The sequence below is a fragment of the Pogona vitticeps genome, chromosome 3 (assembly GCF_051106095.1).
Source record: "Pogona vitticeps strain Pit_001003342236 chromosome 3, PviZW2.1, whole genome shotgun sequence".
NCBI lineage: Eukaryota > Metazoa > Chordata > Lepidosauria > Squamata > Agamidae > Pogona > Pogona vitticeps.
The window spans coordinates 109,724,697-109,751,325 of NC_135785.1; the positions used below are offsets into that span (position 1 = coordinate 109,724,697).

Consider the following 26,629-nt stretch of genomic DNA (forward strand, 5'->3'; position numbering starts at 1 on the left):
CATTTTTATTATTACATTTGGTCAGAAAGTCTCCTTGTGACTTCCAGGGAGCAGGAGAGATTTTGTAAAGTTCTGAGTCCCTCCCCCCAAGCCACCTAGGGCCACATACAACCAGTCTTAACCTTTAAAGAAATTGGGCCATTAGAGGGCAAAAGTGGTTCCCACTTTTAAGTCAAATCCATTTTTAGTCAACAAAATTATAGCACTCTCTTAAAAAAGGATTAAACATGCCAATTAGTCTCTTTGTCCATGCTCCTCCTCCTCGGACCGGTGTCCCTCGGGCTGCCACAAATCTGTAAAATGGCTTCTGGCCACTGAGATTATTTATTTACAGTGGTGCCCTGCATAGCAACGATAATCCGTTCCAGAAAAATCGTCGCTATCCGGATTCGTCGCTATGGGAAAAGAAAAAGCCCATAGGAACACATTAAACCCCATTTAATGCATTCCTATGGGCTTAAAACTAAAGTTTGAGCGAAAATCCTCCATACGGCCGCCATTTTCGCTGCCCGGCATGCGAGGAATCGGCACGAAAACACAGCGGGAACTGCCGATCAGCTGTTTTTAAAACATCACTATGCGAAAATTGGTTAAGCGAAATTGCTTTTGCGATCACAAAAAATCCGTCGCTATGCGGATTCGTCATTAACCGAGGTGCTCGTTCAGCGAGGCACCACTGTATTTAACTTTGGGTGATTACCCAATTTGTCTTAATGTGCAGCCTCTGTCTACGTTCTGTCCAACTTCTTAATGCTGGGGGAGGGGGACCTCTAGTACCATTGGCAATCACAATGCTATTTCAATGGCCCTGTCTCACTGGTTTAAAGAGGGGTGGGAACCCACAAAGACAAGAGCTTATCAAGTGTGAATTTAGGATGATGTCTGAGCTGCTCTAAAGACACTGCTGCTCCTGCTATCAAACAACTCAATGCTGAGTCACCTATCCAAGTAAAAATTAATTTGCTGCAAAACCAAAAGAGTTTTCTCCAAACATCCTATCTTGAAGCCATTCCTTCCTCCCCTTCCGCTTGCAGAGTTATCAAGCACTATATCTGCTTGACAATTCTTCTTTGATCTCACTCTGCACTCAGTCCCCTTATTTGGTCCCAGTCCACCCTCTTGGCAAGAGTACCACAGTAAATCAAAAAACTATTTTGTAAAATGTTTTAAGTATATCCAATTTATGTATTTTAATCTTAACACTGCTAGAAAATATATATACATATTTAGTGAGACACGTCCACTTGAAACAATGCATTCTACTGTGTCTCACTCTGATCTGTTTAAAAATAATACTTGCCATGGCTGATGCTTCATATGCAAGTGGCACTGGAGGAAACATATTTTATTTCAATAGAGATACAAGGACATTCTGCTCCACAAGAGAGACAAAGGATGTTTGAGTGACTTTCACTTCTCTTGTCATGGCTGCTATGGAATATACTTATAACCCTGGGCTGTAGGCGTGGGTGCATGAACTGCTCAGCACCTGTGTTGGCAGCAGTGAGCCAGGGGCTCTATGCAGGATCAGGCACAGCAGAGACAACTAACAACCAATGTCCAGTGCAAGGAGGTGGAAAAGTGCTCAAGAAGATGGATGTGCAGGAGTATGGGAATAGTAGTCTGGGAGATACAGAGGGAAGAAACAGGCTGATTGGCAGAGTCCACAGACCAGTTTCCCAGCAATGAACCAGGACAGACTTAGAAGACTTAACGGCCACATTATTATGTTATATGCCAGTGGTTCCCAGAAATCCTGGCCAGCACAACTAGTGGTGAAGGCTTCTTGGAATTTAGTCCAAGAACATATGGGGACCCAAAGTTTGTTGTTATATGCTATTAAGTCAGACAAAGAGTGAGCCCAAAATGGTTTTCAAGGTATTTGAGATAGCTAAGGAGTAGAGAGTGGGAGTTCAGTTCCCCTTTGTGCATCCTAGAAGAGCCAGCCTGCATGGCCTTGGCCAGGCTGCACAGTCATAGGATGCCCCCAGAAGAAGGGAATGGCAAACCATATCTGAGTACTCTCTACCTAGAAAACCGTGAAAAGGGTCAGCATAATTCAGAATTGACTTGATGATACACAGTTATTTAAGGAGTGGTTTTACAGTTGCCGTCCCCATGGCCAAGCAGGGATTTGAACGCAGGTCTCCTGAGACCTTTTTCATCAGTCTAGACCAGTGGTGGCGAACCTTTTTGGGCTTGTGTGCCCAAACTGGGGGGCAGGGGGACCACAACAGCAGATGGTGTGCCGCCGTGGAACTGGAAGCGGCAGTGGCGGAAGGGGGAATCCCAGCACGGAGGTGCCTCAACACCCAACTCTGGACCCACTGCCAGCACCAGCTGCTCCAGATCCGCCTACCAAAGCACCAGCACAACGGCTGCAGCTGCCTTCTCAGGTTTGGCTGCACAGTGTGTGTGTGTATGTCGAGTAGCAATCTGGCAACTTATTGCTTGCATGCCGGCAGAAAGGGCTCCCTGTGCCAGCTGTGGCATGCGTGCCATAAGTTCGCCATCGCTGGTCTAGACAGTATGCCACACTGGCTCTCAACTACATTAACAGCTAGTAGTCAACAGGGGGTGGGGGCAGAAAGTGAAATGATGGAAGATCTGGAAAGAAAATGTTATCCTTCTACCACTTTGCAGGCTTAAAGTCTAAACACATTCAAAGCCTCCTTCAGATAATATAAAAGCTAACAGCTTGCCTAGTGGTCCCCACTATGACTAAACCTCATAAATAAGCACTGAACTCAACACAGAACTGGACTGATGAAGGGAGAAAAACACATCACGCTTTTACTGTGTGGAGGCAAACAAGCCCATAACTTACCTGCTGTGCTGTAACAAGTCAAAGCTACTTCCTAACAAATGTTTTGGGAGTAGATGTCATGTGCACTTTAAAAACATTATACCTCATTTATTTTCTGAGTGGGAAACACTGCCTGTGACAATTTACATACCAAGTCAGGGACTTGCCTAGCACATGGCTATGTCAATGTATTTTTGTGAGGCTGGGCTTGAAAAGGAAGTCTGAGCTTTAGGTAAGCCATTACAGTATTGTTCCATTATTCTTCTTGCCGTACTTCAAGCTCCCATCTGCAATAGGAGGACAATCATAATATAATCCTAATTTATCAAGAAATTTTAATAATTTTAGAGTTAAAATATACGACAGACTTTGAACAGTCCTAGGCCCTTATTCTTATTACAAAAGGAGAAAAAGCCAGTTCTGCACTGGGGGTCATATGGAACAAATTGGCCAGAAATTCATGTCCTCTTATTTCAGGATGGCACTTTAATTTCCAAATACTTGTTCACAGCACTTGACTCCCTCCCTAGGTATTCTTTAAGAAGAATTCAAATTAACCACAGGGATAACGGAGGATTAACAACTCTAAACAAACAGGATTTAAAATCACCACTTCAAACCCCACAGTTAGTAGCACAGATGGCCTCACAAAGGAATTGCTCCTCTAAGGAGATAAAAAGAGCTCTAAATTGTGAAGGTCCTTAAACCAAAAATGTGGGAGAATGTGTTCTCTTAGAATAAGGAGGGACATTAAAGTCCCACTGACAGGTGTTATCTCTCATGTACCTGAGATAAAAACACTTTGCCATGTGGTGTTCATTTGAATCAGACTCTCTCACAAATAGAACTGTGAATACAGTATTTGCAAATGAAAAGCAACTACTGTATTTCACTATGCACAATCATCTCTGGATGAAAATCCTTATACAAGGTACCAAGGCACTGGCCAAACTAGCATGAATCCACATTGCACTTAGATGCATTGTTCTGGAATCTGGATGGACTGCTAGAAAGGCTCCAGAACATAAAGGAGAATCTTATTTGACCCAGCAGAAAAAAATGGGCATAGTCTTAACAAAGGAAAATAATTATTTTTGCACATGTGGTTGCCTTCCTAAGATTCTCAGAGATGTCAAATAAGATTAAAGATCTTACAGAAGCACCACTGTTGACGTCCTGCAGTGGCTAAGAGTACTGGGTAGATATTTCCAGTACAAATCCTGTATTTGCCATGAAATCCCTGTGTAAGTTCTAGCATCATGGGACTCATCCGTAACAGGCATGAAACTACTGGCCTCAGTTACAGAGCTGTCAGGATCATTGGCGCAACTCACTGAAGATTTACAACTGATTTCTTAATGACCCATTCTACAGCCAAAACCCTACTTTATGTAAGTATAAAAATGTAGAATTGTATGTTAAAATGCTGCAAGATTGTCAAATAATTAGCAAGTAAAAAGTTCCTTTAAAATATTTAATATAGATGGGTAGCTCCGCTAGTCTATTGCAGCAAAATCGACAGAAGGCTTATGGAACAAAAGGGCTTCTTAGCGAGACATTGAACCGACTCTGGTCCATGAACCTTTGTTGAGTAATACAGTAAATCTGTTAGTATTTAAGGCACCAGAAAACTCTTTGCTACTTCAACACATAAATGCATTGGACTAGTGTTCTTTTCTGCAATTTTGTTGCATTCATTTTCTTTCCAAAAGACTAATAAACACATGGATCTATTCAAACTGTGCTGTCCTATCCCAGCTTGCAGCAAACCCATTTGTTGCCAATGGAAAATTAATTTTAGGTGCAATTGTAATGTTTTTCTAGCCAATCAATCAAGTTAAACTATTACTGGCTATATTTTAAAAGTTCAGTAATATCAATCGAAAGAGCAAGGAAGCTGCTTGTCAAAAAGCCACTATGTCCTGAAGGTCTTTGAAGTCTCCGTGTGTTAAAATACTGGCCTCTGTGGTAACAACACACAAGACAAGCTCTCTGTGAAGGAAATGCTTAACCAGCTGGCAACCAAACAGGAAGTACATACGCCAACTCCCTGAACCAGAACAAAGGGGATGATTCTGATAATGAGATGAAAACAATTTTTTTTGCTTGTGTTAAGCCAGTGACATAAAGCAGAACCACTCCAGCTCTTGCCTAAGAAAATGTATGTCTTTCTGTCTCTAGAATGCTAGAGAGTAAGAGGGAAGGAAACTGAAGAAAGTACAATTGGAACAGAAGACTTCGTCTCAAAACGTCCTCTGTTTTAAGCTCAACATCCCCCCGAAGTTTGGAGTATATGTTCATGCATGGGTACCCATATGCCTCTTGGCCAACACACTGAGAACGGAACTTAAAACCATTTTATAACTTGGGGAGAGAACGATTGATTGCACCTTAATTGATAACTTAAATATAACCCAGCTTGTTTTCCATTAAGAAGTCTGAGAAACAGCAAAACTGAAGACAAGGAAAGGTTTTAAGCACTAAATGTTGATCAGAACAGGGGGTTGCAATCCATTAATTACCTTACATGACAAACAATATGAACTGATTGGAAACACAGTTTGTTTGTTTGTTTGCCTAGAAGTTTTGGAAAACATATTAAAAAAAGGCAACACCCTAATAAACTCAGCATCGGAAAAGCATTGCACCAGAGATATGGTAACAACTGGAACGGGCAGATAGGCACTCTTTTAAAAAATATTAATACAGGATGGTAGTTCAAGGTCACACACGAAGTTGCTCTGACAAAGCACATAGAGAAAGAAAGTTCATGACAGCAAACAAAACAAATACTGTAACTTGAGATGGAGAGGAAAGCTTCATATAAGAAAACTCATTCCTTAAAAAGAACACAGAGAAGATACTTGGCAATGTGAACCTAGTAGACAGGTCATTAGACTGTGGATAAAGTTCTGTGTACTTTGTAAAATTCTAAATGTAACAAGAACAATTTATACAGAAATTACCAGCAATAAAACACAATGTTTCAGTAATAATCACTAGTTTTCTGAAATAAATTTTTGCATTTATGCCACAATAAATACTTGTATCCCACTTCAGAAATAACATGCACCATTTCCCCCTTGCAATCTTCAGAGCCTAGAACACAACTTTTAAAAAGCAATTCATGACTCATTAACTGTTTTTACTCATTGCTCTGAACTTTGGTCATAGACATGCTACTTTACTTTTAAAACCCCTATTAAAAACAACAGCAACAGAATAGTGTGAAATCCCCCAAATCTACAAGAGCATCATTTTCAACCATACGTAGGCAAGCCAGAGTCTGTTCCCCTGGCACCCACTGATAAGAGTTTAGGGCTAAAGAGATTTTCCCCCTCCATATTAAACCACAGTCTAAGAGTATGTATACGAGCCTTCGGCTCATCAGTTTGTTGCTCCCCTCTCTTCTTTTGGCATGGCTGGATAGAGAAGACAAGAGGATTTAACTTGTATTGCTAAAATACAGTTTAGAGAAAAAAAGCCAAGTTCAAACCATGGCTAACAATTTGGACATACTTCCCTAAACCTGGGGTTCAGACATAATGCTAAATGTTGCTAGTTGAAAACAGAACTGAAATCTCTTTGTCTCTTCTTTGCTGTCATGCCAAAGAAAGGAATAAGGAGGGAAAGTGCAGGAACCTGAGATCTATTCATGTAATGCTAAGACAGGCCACTGTTTATTTAGTGCTTTATTCTTCTAGTCACTGCATGGCCACTAGCAGGCAACCATGTACTTCAGGAAATGTGTTTCATAGGTAAATAAACGGGCTGTTCCCACCAGATAATAATCTTTATGTAGGAAAAATGTTACATCTAACAGGCATCTCAGCAGTTATTCTGCCCCTAATACTTAAAAGCAATTAGGGCCAAAATATTGCCAGGAATAATGAAAAAAGAGACCCACCTATGCCGCTAAAGGCTTCACAAACATTTCCCCATAGCATTTGACACTGTCAAACAAGCCTTTGCATTTATAAATACCCGCCACTTCAATATGAACACTTCCACCTTCCTGAAAATATACACTGCACATTTAAGGCACCTATCCACAAAAAAGCAAGCAGCTTTTGCAACAGAAATCCAGATCATCACATGATATCTCATGCATGTTATTTGTAACGGTTAACGTCAAATCACTTTCCCCTTTCAGAAGAACAGAATCTTGCTCAGCAAAACAAATCCAGAGCGAATCAGTGCGGCAGATTAGTTCAGCAACTGGCTCAATATGAACATCATATTAGACATCTGCTAGCTGCACCAGTTTTTTTTTCATGAGCCAGTTTATTGTAATTTTAAACCTGCTGCAGACAGCCATTCGGATCACAAGTTTTTGCCTCAAGAGTGGGCAGCCACAACGTTGGTAACACTCCTGCGTTCCTGGAATGTGGGTGACTGCAATGGATGAGTTAATGAAATATCCATCTGCATAGTAGGAATATTCACCACTTCTCGTTTTCCTTGGTATCTAGATCGCTAACACAGAGGATCCCGAAGAACAACACCAAGTTCAGGTATCATACCTGAACGTTTTTAGTACATGGCACGTGTCCTATTGACCCATCCAGCAGCCTAACCATTTCCTACAGAAAAGCGACGTACGTTGCAAAATATGTCAAGAGTCTCTCCACCCACAGGGGAAAAAAAACAACCCCAACTTTTCTTACCAGCTGATTTTGGTGTGAACTTGTCCCTGTTGGCTGCACAAACTGCCAGCAGCCTGTATCCAAGGTCCAGGTCAAAGCCCTGCTGTGCGGCCACTCTGCTAACAACCTGAGAAGGAGGAAGAAAGGTCATAATTCACTGACAGTTATTCCACAATCCCTATGTGCTTGTGCAGCATCATCCACAAAATAAAGAGAAGAACCAGGGAGGTTTTTTTTATATATTTGTTTTCCCCCTCAACCACTATGATTTATATATCACTTCTTTTGATGCAGTATGTAGGTTAATACCCATCTCCTTTAGCCCACAGTAATTTTTAGCATGCTGCTTACATATAGCCCCATAGCACTTCAAGCACTCTCTGGGCAGTTTACACGTGAATTATGCAGGCTACACAATGCCCCCCCCCAAGCGAGCTGGGTACTCATTTTACCGACCTCAAAAGGACAGAAGGCTGAGTCAACCTTGAGCCGGCTACCTGGGATTGAACCCCAGGTCATAAGCACCGTTTTGGCTGCAGTACAGCCGTTTAACCAGACTTATGAAGCAGCCACTGCTCTGCTCCTCTGCAAAGTAGAGGACTGAAGCCAAGACAAAAAGCAAGGCAACACAAATCATCCAGGACCTCAGCTAGAGTCCAAGCCTATAACAAATGATTCAGTGGAAGCTACTATCCCTCACTGTTTCTTCAGCATATAGCCTACACTGAATCCAAGAGCCTTTTAGTGTGACAAGTTCCTGAAAACCAGGATAAACTTCTACAATAGGAAAGTGGGCAAGCTATTAAAGGAATTTGTACTGAGGGCAGCTGTTGCATATGTTGCTGCATTTGAAATTTGACTTGAAATGTTAAGTACCAAATATGCCATTCAGAAACTCAGCTACTGGGTTTAGAGGGAAACATAATTGTACAAAGCAGGGGAAATAATTTCATTGATTGCAAACCTTCTCCATGTAACGGTGTCATAAATCAGAGCAACTGCCTTCTGAATCATAGCTATGATCAGATCAAAAGAATATACAGAATCCAGAAGTAGCTTCAGTTTTTATGTTACATGCACAATATATCATGTGACTGTATTATTTTGGAGTTGTGCTGACATTTCTTTAAAACAGAAAGTTAAAGATTAACTTTAAGATAGTTCTGTTTAGTGGCATTTTTATCAATGTAGCTCTAACCTTTATTTTCAGCTTACAACTCAAGAAATAAATAATGTTGGGGTTGATCACCTCTGTTTCAATACAAAAGCTCCTTGATAAATTAAAAAGAGAGTGCTTATTAGTGTGTAATTATCTGTGTCCAAATCTAGCTGACCATAAAACAGTGATACAGAATAGAATGGGAAACAAATATATGCAATAACCTATAAATGGTAATAAAAGGCTCCTATTCTGCATTCACTAGTCAGCACAATTGTGTGGCTCTTATTAATTTCAACTGCCCTCCAGTATCCACTTTTCCTAATTAACAAGAAAGTACCACATGAATGATACTGAGATTGATTACAACATGGAGAGTTGGTTGCAACTGCAGTTTGAAAACTTTAGAGCTAAACATTCTCAGGGGAAACTCACAGGCAGAAGTAATTCTAATATCACATTAATACTCCCCCATGTAAGCTGCTAGTGGATGTATGAGGGTACAGTATATCAAAAGGCATTGTACTTGTTTCTTATTCTCTTTCTTCTCTTTCTTTTCTCTATTCTATTATGATTTTTATTATTGTTACTATTTTAAAAAATCATGTACCATCCCAAAATATACACTTCAGAGTATATTCTAAAGATTGTTTTTTAAGACTTATAAGAATGTACACTTTACACAGCAAAAAGCCAGCAAATCATATTTATGCCTAGCATAAATGTTGTAGTGCATTAAGCAAGGTGAACAACATGAATTCAGTGTACTGTTGAAAAAGTGTTTAGCGAAATGACATAAGACTTAAATTTCACACCAATTACAGGTGAGCAGAAAGCACTTTGACAACCTTGCTTATTCAGGTCATCTGCTCTTTAAGCATCTTTCCTCTTGATGAACAGAGGTCCTATATTGTCTCCTGTTTCATCATTTTGCTTTTAATGACAGCTGCCACATAATGAGGATTTCTTAGACCTCCAACATTGGCAATACCCAGCTTTGTCCCTCAAATCTTCCATCTTGAATGCATGAATTACCTTGGGATTATCATTACAGCATTTGCCATTGCTGAATAATGTTTTGTAAGCAAGATACCCAAAGGCTACTGTCATTGCCACAAATGAGACAACCCACTCAATTATCATGGAATTCTTCAACTCAAGCCCCATAGTTCTTGCCCCAATCACACTGTACACTGTTCTCAATTATTTAAGCCTTGTCCAAACAAAACAGGAATAGTCCTGTTCAGATGTTACAACCTGAAACAACATAGGGCTTTAAAAGTGTGGTGAAGATATAAGGATGAAAGTAAGTCCCACTTCAACATCTGTCCACCCAGAAATCAAGCTTTGAGCATAAGGGACCTGGAAGCATGCACATCTGAAAATGCTTACAGGTTGCATGTGATTAGGAACTCTCATATGGCCGGACTCTCAATACAGAACCTCAGTAAGCACATTCAGGAGATGCACTTACAGATCAGAGGTTCCAAAACTTTTCCAACTTCTGGCTACCTTGAGTGGTGGCGGCAGAACAGGAGGAGCAATGAGGGGTGTAGAGTGCAGCAGAAAGTGAAGAAGCTTGAAGGAGCCAGAACTGGAGCAGCAGCAGTGCTGCCTTGGTGTAGAGAAACAGAGAACATTCTGGCGCGCTGCTAGTTGTGTTTGGCGGTGCCCTGGTGCAGCGTGGGGTGCCACAGAGGCCGCAGTGTGTCATGGCACACACACTTTGGGAAGCCTTGCTATCAAACATTCACAATGAATGTGTGTGAAGCTTTAAGTGTTTTTAGGGGGTATGTTGGATGTGTAACTTACATGTCCATCCTCCATTTCTCAGCCTCTAATATGTCAAAAAGCTAAATGATGCAACATATGTCTTCAAAAGAGCTAGTAATTTATTTTGAGCATGCCAGTTGATGCAGTGTGAAAATGTGAAATATATTCTGTGGCCTCAGTGGATCAAAGTGCTTTTTATCAGCTTTGGCTGGTGTGCCAAGACAGCCATTGTTGGATTGGGATAGATTACTCTCAGTGGTTAAAAAAAATAGGTATATTAAGATTGGATTATCGAACCACACTTTACGAAGGGAGCCTTGTCTGGAAGCTATAGATGGAATAGAATACTTCAGCTAGATTTTTAAATGGGGCAACTTACTGGTGGCAAATAATATCTTTACTGAAACAACTGCATTAGATACCTATTTGCTAACAGGTAACGTTTAAAGGAGTGTTGTTGTAGTTTTAAGTATAGAAAGCTGCAGCAACTTGAGAACTATTTTAAAAGGATCCTTGACACATTTGGACATCCTGCCCTGAAACTAAGCAACTACTACAAGGAGACAAATTCCAGCTGGTTTTGGATTGGTATTAATTTTTTACAAAATGGATTTTGCAGAAAAAAACCCTTACATTTCACATAAAATATACAATTTTCTGCACCAAAATACTTCCTCGAAAGAAACAAAATGCAAAATATGTACAGCTGGCATGCACACAATTCTCATAATTTCACCCTGCAGAGAGAAAACTTCGGAATGACTCATTCCATCCTACAGGAATGAAATAAGTGGAGATTGACATATTTACTCATGAATAATGTAATTTTGTATTCTTTTATATATTGATTTACACTGTATATTGTTTGTTGCCTATCAACTTGAAACTTTTAAGTGTACAGTATTTTATAAAAGCTCCTTAACAAACAGATAATGCCAATAGCCTTCTGACTTTAGTTTCGGGATAACTTTTCTGAACAGAAATTGTTGGGAAACTACCTTTCTTCAAATATTGCATTTTTTACATTCAACAAAGAACTGTGGAAATAAACACATTAGTCATGTATACATGGCAAACTAGAGGAGAAAGAGCACTCAAATCTGACAGCAGGTTACAGACAGAAGTGACATAGTTAGGATTTTCAGCAGAGCAGAATCAGAACAACACAACTTGGCTATCAATCAAAACTGCAAAACTTACTAGTCCCCTGCTGTTAAAGCAGTTGTCAAACCATGCCAAAGCAAAACTGCTTCCCACAAAGTCTGCTCCAATGCCTTGTTGTAGAAGGTTATTCTCAGTTCACTTCAGAGAATCTGGCAAGCGTCCCTTTATAGGCCTGATATACATGTAGCTAACACAATGCCAATATTTTACAACTTATTTTTAATAGCCACAATCCTACTTTATTCCCCTGAACATAAAGCTCCAGTGATGGAGTTCTACAGGATCTGGGCAAGAGGGAAGGAGGAGGTGGAGGGCCAGAGTGGTAAGCACCCAAGTAGTGGTTCATGTGTGTGTGTGGGGGGGTGAGCTTGGGCACCGGACTATCCATGTCAGAGGGATCATTGCACTGCCAGCAACTGTTGACACAAGGAACCTGGAATGCCTCATTGACAGGCATGGTAGAAGTGCAATCCTTTGCACCACCAGGAGCTTCACAAACGTTGTGGGTCATTAACTGGATCCAGGCCAGCTGTTACTAAAGTAACAGATTTCAAAATGAATTTCAGAAAAATAAAATATGATGTTATGGTCTTTTCTGAGCATCAGGGAACAAAATACAGTGGTGCTTCGACTTACGAACTTAATTGGTTCTGGAACTCCGGTCTTAACTCGAAATGATCGTAACTCGAAGCACCATTTCCTATAGGAATGCACTGATATGCAATTAATCCGTTCCGGCAGAAGAAAAAAATCACCAGTAAACAAAACACTGCAAGATCCATTGGAAACATGATTAATCCATTCCGGCCAAAGGGGGGGGGGAAGAAAAGCAAACAAACCATGCAAGACCCTTCGGAAATGCCAAAAAGCTAAGCAGAAAGCAAAGAAACTGTGCAAGTGTGAGGGTTCGTTGTTGGGGGGGTCAGTCACTTTCAATAAAGAGTGAGATGCATTAAACTGTCCAACTGGTTCTGTATTTATTTGAACTCCAACATCAACAGGAACGTCATGGGTAACTACTTTCAACGGCTCTTGCATCACCAAACCGGGTCGCAAGGGTGTCCATAAACTTCCAACGAACGGGTTACTGTCCTCCATAGTCCAAGGTCCAGTTACACCTTTCACTGGCACCTGGCATTCTGTGATTTCTTCTTCTGGAAAAATCAAGGGAAGTGTCTCCTCGTTGCCGCTCCATCCCCATACGGACAACCCCTCTCCGGTGTCTGCCAACCATGGCCCGGGTAAACCCCCGTCTTCTGTAACTCTGCCAGATGCCATGCTTTCTTCCTTTCAATTTCTTTAGCCATGGCTTCTTTCCTCCCTCAACTTACGCCACCATTCCTTCGCGTCTGTTTCCCCCCAATATGAGGGTAGAGGTTTCAGACCTTGACGCCTTCTCCTTTCTGCCTCCTCATGAGGCACCCTTATCTGCTCCCACTTCCCAGTCCAAGGATCCTCAACGCAGATCCATTCCCAGCCCCCCCGGATCTCTTCCTATTTCCCTTTTATATCCACGGCCGCCGCCTCTATCTCCTCCTTTTTTCTTCCTGCCAAATCTTTCCTGGGTCCCGGTGACAGGGTTAACCCCTTCAGTGTTTGTATCAAGTCGCTGGTATCAACTCCTATATCCATCGACCCCCTGACTTCAGGTAAATCCCCCAACTCATTTGTGTTCACTTGTTTATCCTCACGTCGGGGTGGGGAAGGAGGGGGAGAGGTTTGAGTATTTTGGGTCCGCGACGGGAGTGACGGCACTCCTACATAGGCCTCCTGTGTGGGGGCCTCACAGCAAAACCCTTCGGAAATGCAAAAAAGAAAAGAAAAGCAAAAAGCAAACAAACCCATCAGAAATGAGGAAAAACAACAACCAAAAAGCAAACAAACCCCCCAAGACCCATCGAAAATGGGGAAAAAAACCCAAGAAGCAAACAAATCCCACAAGACCCATTGGAAATGGGGTAAAAAGAAACCAAAAAGCAAACCCTGCAAGACCCATCACAGCATAGAAACATAATCCCACCACCCAGCCCCAAACCACGCTGCAAACCCCACTCAGAACAGCTTTTAAAAAGCGGAAAGCAGCACCTTACCTTGCCAGGCAGTCTGAGGCCTCCTCCGATCATACTCTCTCTAACCGCTGTGGTGAAAGAGCTACAAAGAAGCAGCCTCTATGCCTACCAATGGTTAGCAATTTGAATTCCCTGCCTTTTTTTGTTCATAACTGGAAGCTCCGGCCGCAACTGGTCCCAACTTGAAATGGTCGTATGTCAGGACGTTTGTAAGTCAAGGCACCACTACATTTACAGTTCTATGAACTAGCCTCTCACATTACAAAATTTCCTAGCACAAAGAATGGAGAGTAGCAAAATTCTTTCCGTGGTTTAAGAGTAGGGATGAATTCAGCCTTCCTAGTTACTCTGCTTGATCTGGCAGAATATTAGGAAGATTTTTTAAAGGCAAAGGGCTATAGAGTAGGAGTTATGGTATCTGTACTCTTTGTTCTTTTCCCTCCCTGAATTTTATAGCACTTATACTCTGGAGGAATTAATCTTCAGATATTATATAATAAGAATACAATCTAGACTGGCACATTAAAAGGGTCAGAACATTTTCAGCTGAGTTTCCAAAGTGCAAAGGATTCCTTATCACTACTAAAGCACCAGCACAAACCAGTGCCTCCTCCTCACCTGGGTGTGTATGTGTGACCAAAAATAATCTCAATAACACCAGCCAGTTGATATGGATACAAGATTCTTTCCGGTGCCTGACTCTCAAGTCATACAAGGTTTAAAAGTAAAAGCCATTATGCAGTGTTTAAAAACAGACTGCTAGTCAGGGAATTTCTTTGAGCAGAGAAACCATGTGTTCAAAACAAACAGCTGTAGTTAGTTATCTGGTAGCTATATGCCAAACCAGCTGCAGTTTCTTGTTTGTAAAGGCAACCTGTTTTAATGCCTTAAAGAAGTCAGTCTTAAATGGAACCAAGCAATTGTGGCATACTGTACTATGATGTCATAATATACCAAGGTCACAATACATTTACACTGCAAGTAACTCTGAGAGGAAAGTTGAACTTGTATTCAACCTGAACTCAGCAAGAGAGAGCCCCCCTCTCAGGACGCCTCATACAGTGGATTTGGGTACCATAACTCTGGCAGAAGAGAAGGATGCTGGCAGAACTACTGGTTGTAACCCACTGGGAATTCCTCCTGTGTAGGCCTCAAGATAGAGAGATGTGCAAGAGAGCAACAGTACTCTTGTATAACTCCTGTTCATTTCACCGTAAGTCCTGTGTGGGAGTGGGGTGGGGTGTATTCAACTTTCCAACTTAGATCTCAAAAATCTTTAGTGAGCACTAAATTCAGGCAAACATAACCCTTTTGCTTCATCAAGCCAGTGGTATAATAATGTGCAATTTACACCCAATGGCTCATCCACTCCTGTCCTGTTAATCTCAACATCTGGTTTTCAAGCTACATTCTGGGTAGTCAAGGCATTCTACATAAGCTTATTAGCAGTTTCTCAGCGAGAAGATCTGTCATGGCACACAATTTTTTTTTTTTTTTTGAAAAACAGCTTGTCCACTGCAATGAAATTCCCCTGGCTTATATAGGCGCATGCTGTGGGGCAGACATTCTCAACGAGGGCCCTGGCACATCTGAAGGGGATCACAGACTGGGAACAATTCTTCACACACCACCTTATAAGGTTTGTTATGCAACTTATGCAATCCTGATTCCGCCTATATTTCTTTCATATTGTGTTTATGGCCATGATTAAAAGAAGGTTGAGAATGGCTGCTGTGGGGTACACTCTCAATATATGCAAAATGAGGCTTAACAGACCGGATAGTATCTGTTATGCACTACAGAATGTTCTAGCCCCTTCTGCAACCCGCACGTTATCCAAAACAGAAGTGCACTAGTGCCTTGACAGTGGAGGCAGTGTGCACTGTGCTCCCTGCAAATAGGAAGTGTGGAAACTAGTAATCTAAGTCAGAAAAATAAATAACTTTTCAGTCAGGGAGAACTGCTGGAAAGCACTCTTTCAATGCAATCAGACTGTTAAAAGTTTCTCATATAAATTACCCATTAATATGAAAGCATAACTGAAACTAGCAAACACTTAATTCTTATACAGTACGATACACACTTTCCCAAAATAAAGAGGAGAGCCCATCATGACTCTGTGACCTGATTTAAACATTGTTTTGAGTGCCCTCCTATCAATGCTTCAAAGCCTGAAAATGTTTGGGAGCAAATGAAGATTGGCTTCATGTTGAGAGAGCCTGGTGGAGTATCTACAGAAGGAAAATTATTGTCAACTGCTAATAAGAGGGCTTTTCTAAAACATTCTACACCTTTTGGGAATTAAACCAGTTAAAAAAATAAACTAATTAACAGATATTTTAAAAACTAGAATACAAACACTCCATGTTGAAGTTATAGAACCCAAATGACAGAACCTTGATCTACAATTGTGTTGACTTATGTGGGATGGAATCCGCAAACAAAATAGGGCTAATTTAATTACTAAAAGGAATCACATTATTTCAACTGATTCCCATTTGTTTAGGAAATTACACAACATTCACGTTTCCACTTGAACCATGGTCAAGATCTAGAAATATTTTCTGCCCCAACTGCAATATACATCCTATATAGCACCACTGTAGTGCTCACTTCATGTAAAAAGGTAAAGGTTCCCCTTGACATTTTAGTCAGTCGTGTTTGACTCTAGGGGGCGGTGCTCATCCCTGTTTCCAAGCCGTAGAGCCAGTGTTTGTCCGAAGACAGTTTCCGTTGTCATGTGGCCAGCGCGACTTAGATTCGGAATGCTGTTTACCTTCCCACCGAGATGGTACCTATTTATCTACTCGCATTTACATGCTTTCGAACTGCTGGGTTGGCGAGGAGCTGGGACAAAGCGATGGGAGCTCACTCCATCGCATGGATTCGATCTTACAACTGCTGGTCTTCTGATCCTGCAGCACACAAAGACTTATGTGGTTTTGCTTGCAGCGCCACCACGTCCCTTGCTCAGCTGATGTACCTATCATTAATTAAAACTGCCCTAACTAGATCTGACCAGGACTCCATCTTACAGAGCATTCTGAATTTCAACATCTGGTGGCCCACATGTTCCCCATTCTGACTGTACTGATTAGCTGTGGCTTTCTAGGGCTTCAGCCTTTTCCCATCCTACCTGGAGAAAACCAATGCTGAACCTGGGGGTTTCTGCATGCATGTAATGTGCTGTGCTACTGAGCTATGAGCCTTCTGTCTTCTACCATTAATTAAATGCACTACATTTGCAACCAATGTGCTGCATTCTAACTCAATTAAACTAGTGGAAATGTTGGCAGCATTTGACAAAAGAATGCTCAATTTGCTGCTTTATGAGATTGGAACCTTTAAACATCCTTATAAAAACAGTTTGCCTTCATTATTCTGCACTTAGAGAAGGGCTGGCCTTTAAACCATTAAACCATCAAACAAAAACTGAAGCCAAAACTGATCTCCAGCATAGCCTCTGAGTCCGGTGTCTCTTCCTCTGTTCTCATGCAATTTATCTGCCTTCTCACAACCCAAGGCATAGGCAAAGGGCACTCTATCCTTTCTCCTCCACTATAGACAGCAACTAAAGGTTAGGTGAAGTTCCTTCCATCATCATACACACCTCACTATTTCCTTTGCCAGGCATATTACCCTAAACCCACTGATCTCAGCTGATTTTGGAAGTTATGCAGGGTCAAGCCCCATCCGCATTTGAATGGGAGAATATTGGGGGTCTTGAGACACAGCTAGCAAAGAATCTTTCCTGAAATCCTGGAGAGCCATTGCTACCAATCAAAGTTGACAATACTGGGTTACGGATGTCAACGGTATGACTCAGTGGCCAAAATCCAGTAGTAAATCACAAATAAAGTAGGCCCCTTTGAATCAGTGGGGATTTGGTGAGTCTATTCCTCTGTAAATTCCAGTCATTCAGTGGGCCTTCTCTAGTTATAGTTTACTGCCTGATTTCAGTCAGCTTTAGATGACATGAGACACAAGGTCAACAAGAGTGAGCTGGTACAGTGCCACTACTGCTTTTTACCGTAGGGAAAAAAAAGGTTAACCAGCCCCTTCTCTTAGCTTAAGAGCTGAACCTGTGGACACAGACAATCTTGCTGACTCTGGCTCAGCTAATAAGATGGCTCCTGTTAAAAATAACTATCAAGCAAGATGATAAGCTGTCACAGGGAGGAGGTATGGAGGAGTGTCTCCACAAATGAATGCATGCACATGCAAATGTTCTCCCTTCTAGCTAATACCTGCAAGAAGAGGAGCCCATGGCAGGAAAATGAAAATATCACAGATTGAAAAACCAAATGAATAATTCATTGAAGGCAGGTGGATGTGGAAGAAAATGAGGCGGTGTGGCTAGCACTGTCAGGGAAACTGAAGAGAAGCTTTGAGAACCAAGGAGAGGATGGGGAATAGGCAACAAGAGAATGGAAGAGCAGAGGCTGCAAGGAGTGGTTTAAAAACTGCAAACACGGGTCTGATGTGACACTGGGTATTGACAGAAGGAAACCACATTGAGCAATCAGCATACTATTTTTTGCTCTTCTTGAAAAATAAACTTATTTCTCTTTGTAACCTGCACGCATCCCTCTCTTACTTTGTCTGAAAACTGCAACGGATCACTTGTTTTAACTTGTTTGGCATCCCTCTTTACACCATCCCTCTTTACACCACTCTCCATTACAGAGCCTATGCTGAATTATACTTGAATATTTTTGGGAATCTCTTCCCTGATGGAAACAAACAAGAAACTCTCTCTCTCTCTCTCTCTCTCTCTCTCTCTCTCTCTCACACACACACACACACACACACACACACACACACACGCACGCACGCACGCACGCACGCACACACACACACACACACACACACACACACGCACACAAGAATGCATTTTTCCAGAAGTGGTGGAAGAATTAACATGTGAAGGTTAAATGTTCATTTTATTTAATTTCACCCCCTTTTTAGCAATACATATGTATACACATGAAGGAAGAACAAATAACCATGGAGTAACTTTTTATAAGACAATGAACTGGCAAAAAATTAATTAGGGCTGTTTCCAAAAGAGAGCCATTTGATGCTGTTGTGATCTTGCTTTTCCACAATTAGTTGGAAGTGTAATTCAAACATAGATTTCACACAGCACTTAATTTAACATTATTCTGAACAGAAATACCCTTCCCTATTGGCCAAGGTATTTCTGGAATGTTTACTGTTCAACAATGGCTTTCTGCAGTGTCAATTACAAGTCTCTTCATGGAAAATTCTGCCCATTTTATTACTTCCTCATCAGAGTGGCTACAAGATTAGTGATGAACCCCACTTAAAATCTTCAAGTTTTATTACTCAGTATGGACATGTTAAACTACTAGTTTTCTTTAATGGTTTCTCTTTTTTTCTTTCTTCCTTCCATATCCAAATAATACTACAAAGGGAAAGCAAATAATAGAATAAACTAGTATATTAATTTAGTTCCCAATCTCACTCTGCCATTCCTACTGCTGAACAGGAAGACGTGATAAGGATGGAAGCTGAAAGGACCACATTTTAAATTAAAGGCACAGTGGGACTACTCCTGTGTCATGACAGTATCTATGTTCCTCCACATTGTATAGGAATGAAGATAGAAGAATAGTGGCTTCCACGGCCACCCAATCAACCTATGTCTGAGGTGAATTTGAACCTGGGAACATTTTGTCTCACCACACACACTCTTAGCCACCATGTGAAACCAGCTCGCAGGTGTGTGCATCACATTTTACTATGTTTGTGTTCATACCATATCTTTTATATATTTAATATAACTGTATTTCTCCCATTCCCTCCCCCATGTCAACAGGAGTAAGAGGGAATGCCAATGAAATATTCTACGTCCTCTTTTCCTAAAAGCTCAAAACAGAATTCTACTTTACATGTACAATGGGGCTTTTTTCTAAATATGGAACTCAGCATGTCTGTAACGGTCTCTTCACCCAGAAAATAGAATAATTAGTACTTGTTCATAACTCTGTTTTCCCAACTACTGCTGAGAATGCCTGCAAGTTATACTGTTTGGTTTTCCTCCACTTTTCCATCTTTTAAATAGCTCAGCCATCACTTGTCAGGTTCTCGAATACTATCAGATTTTAAAAAGTATATAAAAAAATAAGATAAGAAAACACTGCATATAACCCACCCTCCACCTGGGCATATTATCCCACACCATGGACAAACTTTTAAAATATACTGTACATTATTACACCACAGATCCTACAGACTGTACATCCTACACATGCTAGTGCAGAAATACTCTACTAGGGCTGACATACCGTCAAACAGCCCATCAGACTCTGTTCAAAGGGCCTCTGGAACGCTCTTGGATCACCACACCAGTCCAGGAGTTCTGTAGCTGCATTGTGGAAGTTGGCAGGATTCTGTAAGTGCTGAAAGAAAGGGGGGAAATTAAAGCATTTTTAGATAAATATATACTTTCTAATTGAATGTCCAAAATCCTGTTGCTAATTTTTTTCTCTCCTCATATTGATGTATACCAAAATCTATAATCAATACAGGTAGTTTACCCATCAAGAATAACTGTTTGATCTTGCTGGATGCCACCATTTTGTGTCAGCAACTGGACCCCAAGAGTGCCACTAATATTCACCTGGTCCCGAAGTTATGAAAATCATAGTTTTTGTGTGGCCTATAGAGTCCTGTAGAATCCTTTCTTTCCAAGATCATGGAAAAAGGAATCAAAAAGTCCAAACTCTGTCTGCGCGTTCTCTTTAAGACTATGGCTATATGTAAAGCTAAACTTTACTGTGCTGTTGCTCTCTGGATCATGGCAATTGAATCCCATACAATTACAACATATAAATTGGATATGCCTCACTTTTTCTTTCTCCATAAGTCAAGCATGGCCCCATTACTGACCCAATTGGTTATTGTTTTTAGAATGAACATTAAACACAACATGAACAATAAAACAAAAACAATAAACATAAATTGCTTTATGTTTATTAGCTGGCATAGGTGAACTTGAGTGGTGAAACCTGTGTTTAAATCCCTGGTTAGCCATTAAATTTAGGAGGTGGACTTTAGGCACATCATAACCTCTTGCCCTCTCCTTCCTTAAGATGTTGTTGTGAAAGTAAAATGAAAGTCCAGGTAGGCTGCTTTGAGCTTTATGGAAGAAGGACAGAGTTGTAATTAAGATAGGACACATTTCTATAATTTATAGAAATCCCTCCTGTCAGCTTTCTACGACACTGTTAATATTTGGGCACACATAGGAGGTCTATTTATTTGTTAAGGAGTGCAGTGCTATGTTCATTTAATTTCTGATCTTAGCTGGCAGTTTTATATTATTAAATATCCACAGTCTTACAACTAACATTTTCATGGTGTTTGTGGGTCTCACTGAATTTGACATCACAGGCAAGCCATTTGGGGCTCCTTGTGTGGAAGGGCCACACTTCATAACAAGCGAACAAATTGATGGGGAAAGAGTATATGGAAGATTTCATGAAACCGTATAAGAAATAGAGGGGAAATGTTTGCATCCAAGGACTTGAATAATCCTGCTATGATTGAACACACTGACGTTTGCCAAAAAAAGGATTGCACTGTTCCTCCACATTGGCAGGAAGAAGAATTTATCTCCATTTAGGCCTCAAAGGAAGAAATAAATTTGCCCCTGATGGTTACCTGCCAAGTTAATGCATTCTTTACTATCTCGTTCTCTGTGGGACTGACCAAATCACAGCCGTGTTCATTGGAGTTCAGTTTCTGCCCTTTTATATCAAAGAACTTTTAGCATGAAAATGAACAGGAAATTTAAGGGGTGGAAAGGATTTTGCCCTTAAATCTCTATATAATTTGTTTTTAAACCCCACGAGAGAAGACCACTGTGACTGATGTTTATATTCCATCCATTTTCCTATCTAAGCATTTTCTACAAGGACTTGGCATTCACCTCAGTAGCTAACATTCTATATGTGTCTTTGGTACTCTTACAGTAAAAGTAAATATGATAATATATACTCTAACAGAAGAATATGCTGCATGTATCTGGTACTATATACCAGGTGTCCCAGAAGTAATGGAGTAATTTTGCCTGAATGTGAAATCTTTGACTGCCCTATTACTTCTGGGACCTCCAGTATGAGGGACTTTCTACATAACTGACTTGAAATGAAATATCAAGAACGGTAGTTCCACAAGGAGATAGAGAGGAATTTCTCAAAAAAATAATTTTCAGCTCTCTCACTAAACAATTCCTAACATTCCTTAGGGGAAGCTATGACTACTAAAGTAGTATAAAACTGAAATAAAATTTAAGTCCAGACATATATTGGAATGGCTACACAAAAGGCACATTCTCACTACTAATCTCTACTGGCACATTCTCAGCTAAGAACACCTACTATATTGCAAGGAATCTCCATGCATTCTCCCTGTTGTTCTCCCCACCCCATTCTCTACAAGGAAAATGTTCTATTATTAAAAGAAATGAATGTTTACTATGCACACAATAATCCAATTTGCATACTTTATCCTTAGCTTAACCCTCTTATCATGGTTACATTATCCAGTATTCTAAATGATGCAAGAAGGGGAGGCAGCAGGGCAATTTAAGGAGACATAAAAAGAAATATGAAAGTTATTTAAAAAAAAAAAAAACAACTACATGTTCCAGAACAGCACAGCTATTAGATATGCTAGCTGCAGGGGTCTATGAGTTGCAATCCAAACAAACCAAAAAAGAATTCTTTTCCCCTCCTCTCAGGATATAACCAAGCCAGAACAGCAGCCAAGTGTCTGACTGTGGTTCATCTTTGGCTGAAATCTTATCACAATCACAAGCTTACTACGCACACTTAGACAAACTACTGTCTTTTAAGCCCCTGCCTCTATGCCCTGAATAAGAGGATAATAATGTCAGTTGACATTATATTGAGATGTTGTAAAGATTACCGAGACAATACACAAAAAAATCTATTGGCATAACTTTGTGTGGTGTAACTTGGATCTGGAAGTATTTAGGAAATTACTTAACACAGAATTATATAAAGCAGGCTTGTCTAAGAACATGCTATTAATTTTTTTATTTCGAAATAAACATTTTCCTTTAGATATTAACTGCACTCAAGTTGATTGTACCACCATACTGATGTTATTACATGGGAGTGTACTTTGGAGGAATTGTAAGGGTTCATGCTTTATCCTGTACACCGCTCAGAGTGGTGTGCATTCAATAAATGGGTGGTATTTCTCTCACTTTCTCTCTCAAATAAATTTAATTAAAAGCTTCCTATCCCGTTCCTTTTAGGTTCCAAGGCCACCTAGGGCTCCTTTTTGCCTTGGGGACGCCTTGGTAGTCGGGGAGCCTTTAATACAGTGGGGTCTTAACTTGCGAACTTAATCCGTATAGGAAGGTGGTTCGCAAGTCAAAACGTTGGCAGGTCAATTCTGCATTTCCCATTGGAATGCGTTGAAAACCATTTGATCCGTATCTGCTCTTTTCCGTCCATAGAAACTAATGGGAAGCGGCGCGGGACCCTGAGGAAGGGAAGGGAAGGGAAGGGGTGCCGTCAGTTGGGGCATTCCTACCTGTCAGGAAGATTCTTTGGTCTGCCGGGGGCAGGAGGGCCCGCCCGCCGCTTGGCCCCCTCGAGGAGCCCGAGGGAGGCATTGCGAGCCCCTCCGCTCGGCCCAGAAGGGGCCACACAGGCAGAGCTGGTCGCGGGGCCGGACTTCAGAGAAGCCGGGCCACGGTGTGGGGCTCAGAAGTCCGCCAGAGCCCCTCCCGCCACGCGGAGGCTGCCCTCGGGAGCCAGCAGGGTCCTCCCGGGGACCAGGAAGAGGCGCGGCGGGCCGGACAGGAGGGCTGACTCCCCGGCCGGTGGGATCAGGGCGCGGAGCGGCAGCGCAGGTGGGCCCCGCAGGAGGCTCTCGATGACGAAGGCGTCCCTGCTGCCCTCCGCCCGCGGCCCCGCCTGCTCAGGCCCCGGGCACTGCCGGCGGCCCCTGCTCCCGTCCGGGGGCAAGGGCGGCGGGAGCAGGACATAAGCGGGCGGGAGCAAGGCGCACGGAGGAGGAGGCGGGAAAAGCAGGAGCCTGCCTGTGGCCGGGGGCGAGGGCGGCGGGAGCAGGGCGTAAGCGGGCGGGAGCAAGGCGCACGGAGGAGGCGGCGGCGGGAAGAGCAGGAGCCTGCCAGCGGCCGGGGGCGAGGGCGGCGGGAGCAGGACATAAGCGGGCGGGAGCAAGGCGCACGGAGGCGGCGGCAGGAAGAGCAGGAGCCTGCCGGCGGCCGGGGGTGGGCGTGGCAGTGGCCACTTGAAGCGCTTCCTTCGCCGGAGGAAGCTGCCGTTGCGAGAGGTTGTGCCGGATGGAGTTCTGCCAGGCCGGGAAGCGTGCCCGGTACAGTAGTAAGGGAAGTGCCCGCGGATGAAGGCGCAGATCCCGCGGAGCGGCAGCTTCTGCTGGGGGCTCTGTAGGATGGCCATCGTGATCGCCACTCCTGGGAGGCCAAGGGCCGGCTCCTTCTGGCACCCTTTCACCGGGCAGGATCGCTGCCCTTCCTCGCGTGAGCTGAGTGGCGACCTCCCGGCTCCTCCCCAGCGGCCCGAGGTTCGTAGGTCAATTCTCCGTTCACAAGTCAAAATGGATTTTTGCGGACGAAGAAGTACGTAACTCAAAAAGTACGTACCTCGGGCCATTCGCAAGTCAAGACCCCACTGTAGTACAGTGGGGTCTCGACTTACGAACAGCTCGACATACAAACGTTTCGACTTACGAACTGCTCTCATAGGACTATATGGACTCGACTTACGAACTTAGATTCGAGTTACGAACTCTTTTTTTCCTTTTTTAAAAGCTAAGTCATCTTAGGTTAAAAAGAAAAAATAAAAAATATCCGCCTCTAGTGGCAGAAGGCGGAATAGCAGCTTCCCATTAGTTTCTATGGACGAAAAGAGCAGATACGGATTAAATGGTTTTCAATGCATTCCTATGGGAAATGCAGATTCGACTTAAGAACTTTTCGACCTGAGAACTGCCTTCCAATACAGATTAAGTTCGTAAGTCGAGACCCCACTGTAAGTAATCTTCACAGGATTGCCATTGCAAGGTCAAAAAGGTAGCCCCCCCCAAGGCAGCCTAGAACCTAGAAGGAGGGGGGACAGGAAGCTTTCAACTACTTTAAATTAAATGCTTCCAGCACCTGATCTGGGTTATAGCAGTTCAGAGTTATGGATCAAGACTTTGCTCAATGCTTGTAAACTACTTTGAGCATTTATGTTCCATATATTTTAGATGCTATCATCACATATATTAGAATTAAATTTTGGGAAGAAATTATGCACAGCACTGTTAAGGCAATTGTAATCACAGTAATAAAAAACAAGTGCAACCATTAGAAATGCCATCCCATACTGAAAGAAGTAATAATTATCCAGGTAAAGGCAAATCCCATAGACATCAACTTTGCCCATATCTCAACTGCTGATAAAAGTGAAGATAAGGAAATAAAAATCTATGAGGAATACCAAATTTCATGAAAAGGAACTTTAATGCTAAGAGAGGCAAAGGAACCAGCAGAGATTTTGTTGGAAAATATGGACTAGGAGTATAAGATAAATATGGAAAAGAATTACACAATTTTGTGAAAAATAATAACTTATCACCAACATCACATTAAAATTATCACTGAGAAGACTATATGGAGAATCCCTGTAGGAGAGCAATACCATAAGAAATCAAGTAGATAATATTTTAGTAAATGACAGACACCAAAACAGTGTTAAGTTGGAGAAAAGATTATCATGGAACTGACATAAATTTACATTTCAGTACAGCTACCACATTAAGAGCTGTCTATAAGACTAATGGACAGGAAGAATGATACCCAGCATCTTTCGTGCTCAAGAAGGTCAAGTCCTGAGCGGTCTGTCATATGGTCATGGAAGACACTGAGATTCATAATCTTGCTGCCCGTTAGGCTCTTACAGAGGGACATCTAAAGAACTAGATCTCCCAGGAAGCTTTGCAGCACCTTTGTATTTTAAAAAATTGACATCAGAAAGCAAATGCTGGAGCAGCTGATGGTGGGAACATGACAGCATCAAAGGCAAGTACCTCAAAAGCTCTTCTGGTGGACGGGTGGGTGGGTGGGGTGGAGGTCTATAGTTTTGTTTGTCTATTGAAACTGCCAGAATTCTTGAAGCTGTAATCCAAAACCGTGAAAGAGCACGTTCCCAGTTGAAAATCAAATAATATAGGACAGAGATACAGAGAAAAGTATGGTAAATACGTATACTCTTGCCATTGTTTTTCAACTGTACTCTAAAAACAGAGGAAAGCACTTTGTTGATTGAAAAGACAGCATCAGTTTCAATGTACAGTCTACTAACAAATTGTGAATTGCAGATGATATTACTAGCTAGCAGTTAGGTGGTCTGCCATATTTACTCCACAAAGTGAATGAAGTAAGTAAGGATTATGTGTTAAAAATCAATGTTAAGAAAACCAAGTTCATGGTTTTCATGAAAATATAAGCAATCTAAGATGTGCAACTAAAAGTCAAAATGAAAATATGAAGCATGCTGACAAATGCAAGTACCTTGGAATATGGCTCAATTAGCAGTAGGAGCATAGCGAAGTGATAAAAGTCAGAATAGAGCAGCTTCCTTAAAATGTAGAATGCAATATGCAATCAAAAACTAAAATTGGTTTTGAGAGTGTTCATTCTATTGTTCTCTATTTTCTTCTATTCTCTATGACTTGGAATTTTGGACTTTATATGCAGAGTACTAGAAAAAAAAGAGACACTTTTCAAAATGTGGATTTCTTGTTGGATGTTATGAACTGGAGGCTACCAATATCCTCTTATTGGAAGATGGCCAGTGAAGAAGTATTAATAAGAATGGTGTATGCATGGAGGAGACAGATACTGTAAATGATACAATTCACAAAATGCATAAAACATTTAAAACCAACACTACTGGCTTGACTTTGCAGCCTTCATTTT

The 26,629-nt window shown here is 41.7% G+C and overlaps 1 protein-coding gene across 18 annotated transcripts in view; it reads right to left on the reverse strand.

Moving 5' to 3' along the window:
- ZMIZ1 (zinc finger MIZ-type containing 1) overlaps positions 1-26,629 on the reverse strand; it is a 458,362-nt gene that overhangs the window by 153,197 nt on the left and 278,536 nt on the right. For 15 of the 18 annotated variants that reach the window (XM_078391048.1, XM_078391052.1, XM_020802533.3 and 12 more), the window contains 2 exons: positions 19,929-20,042; positions 7,474-7,579 (listed from right to left, as the gene is read on the reverse strand). In XM_078391048.1, the coding sequence (XP_078247174.1) occupies positions 7,474-7,579; positions 19,929-20,042 (220 nt within the window). The remainder of the gene's footprint in view (positions 1-7,473; positions 7,580-19,928; positions 20,043-26,629) is intronic. The other 3 variants (XM_078391059.1, XM_078391054.1, XM_078391055.1) reach the window with 1 other exon arrangement.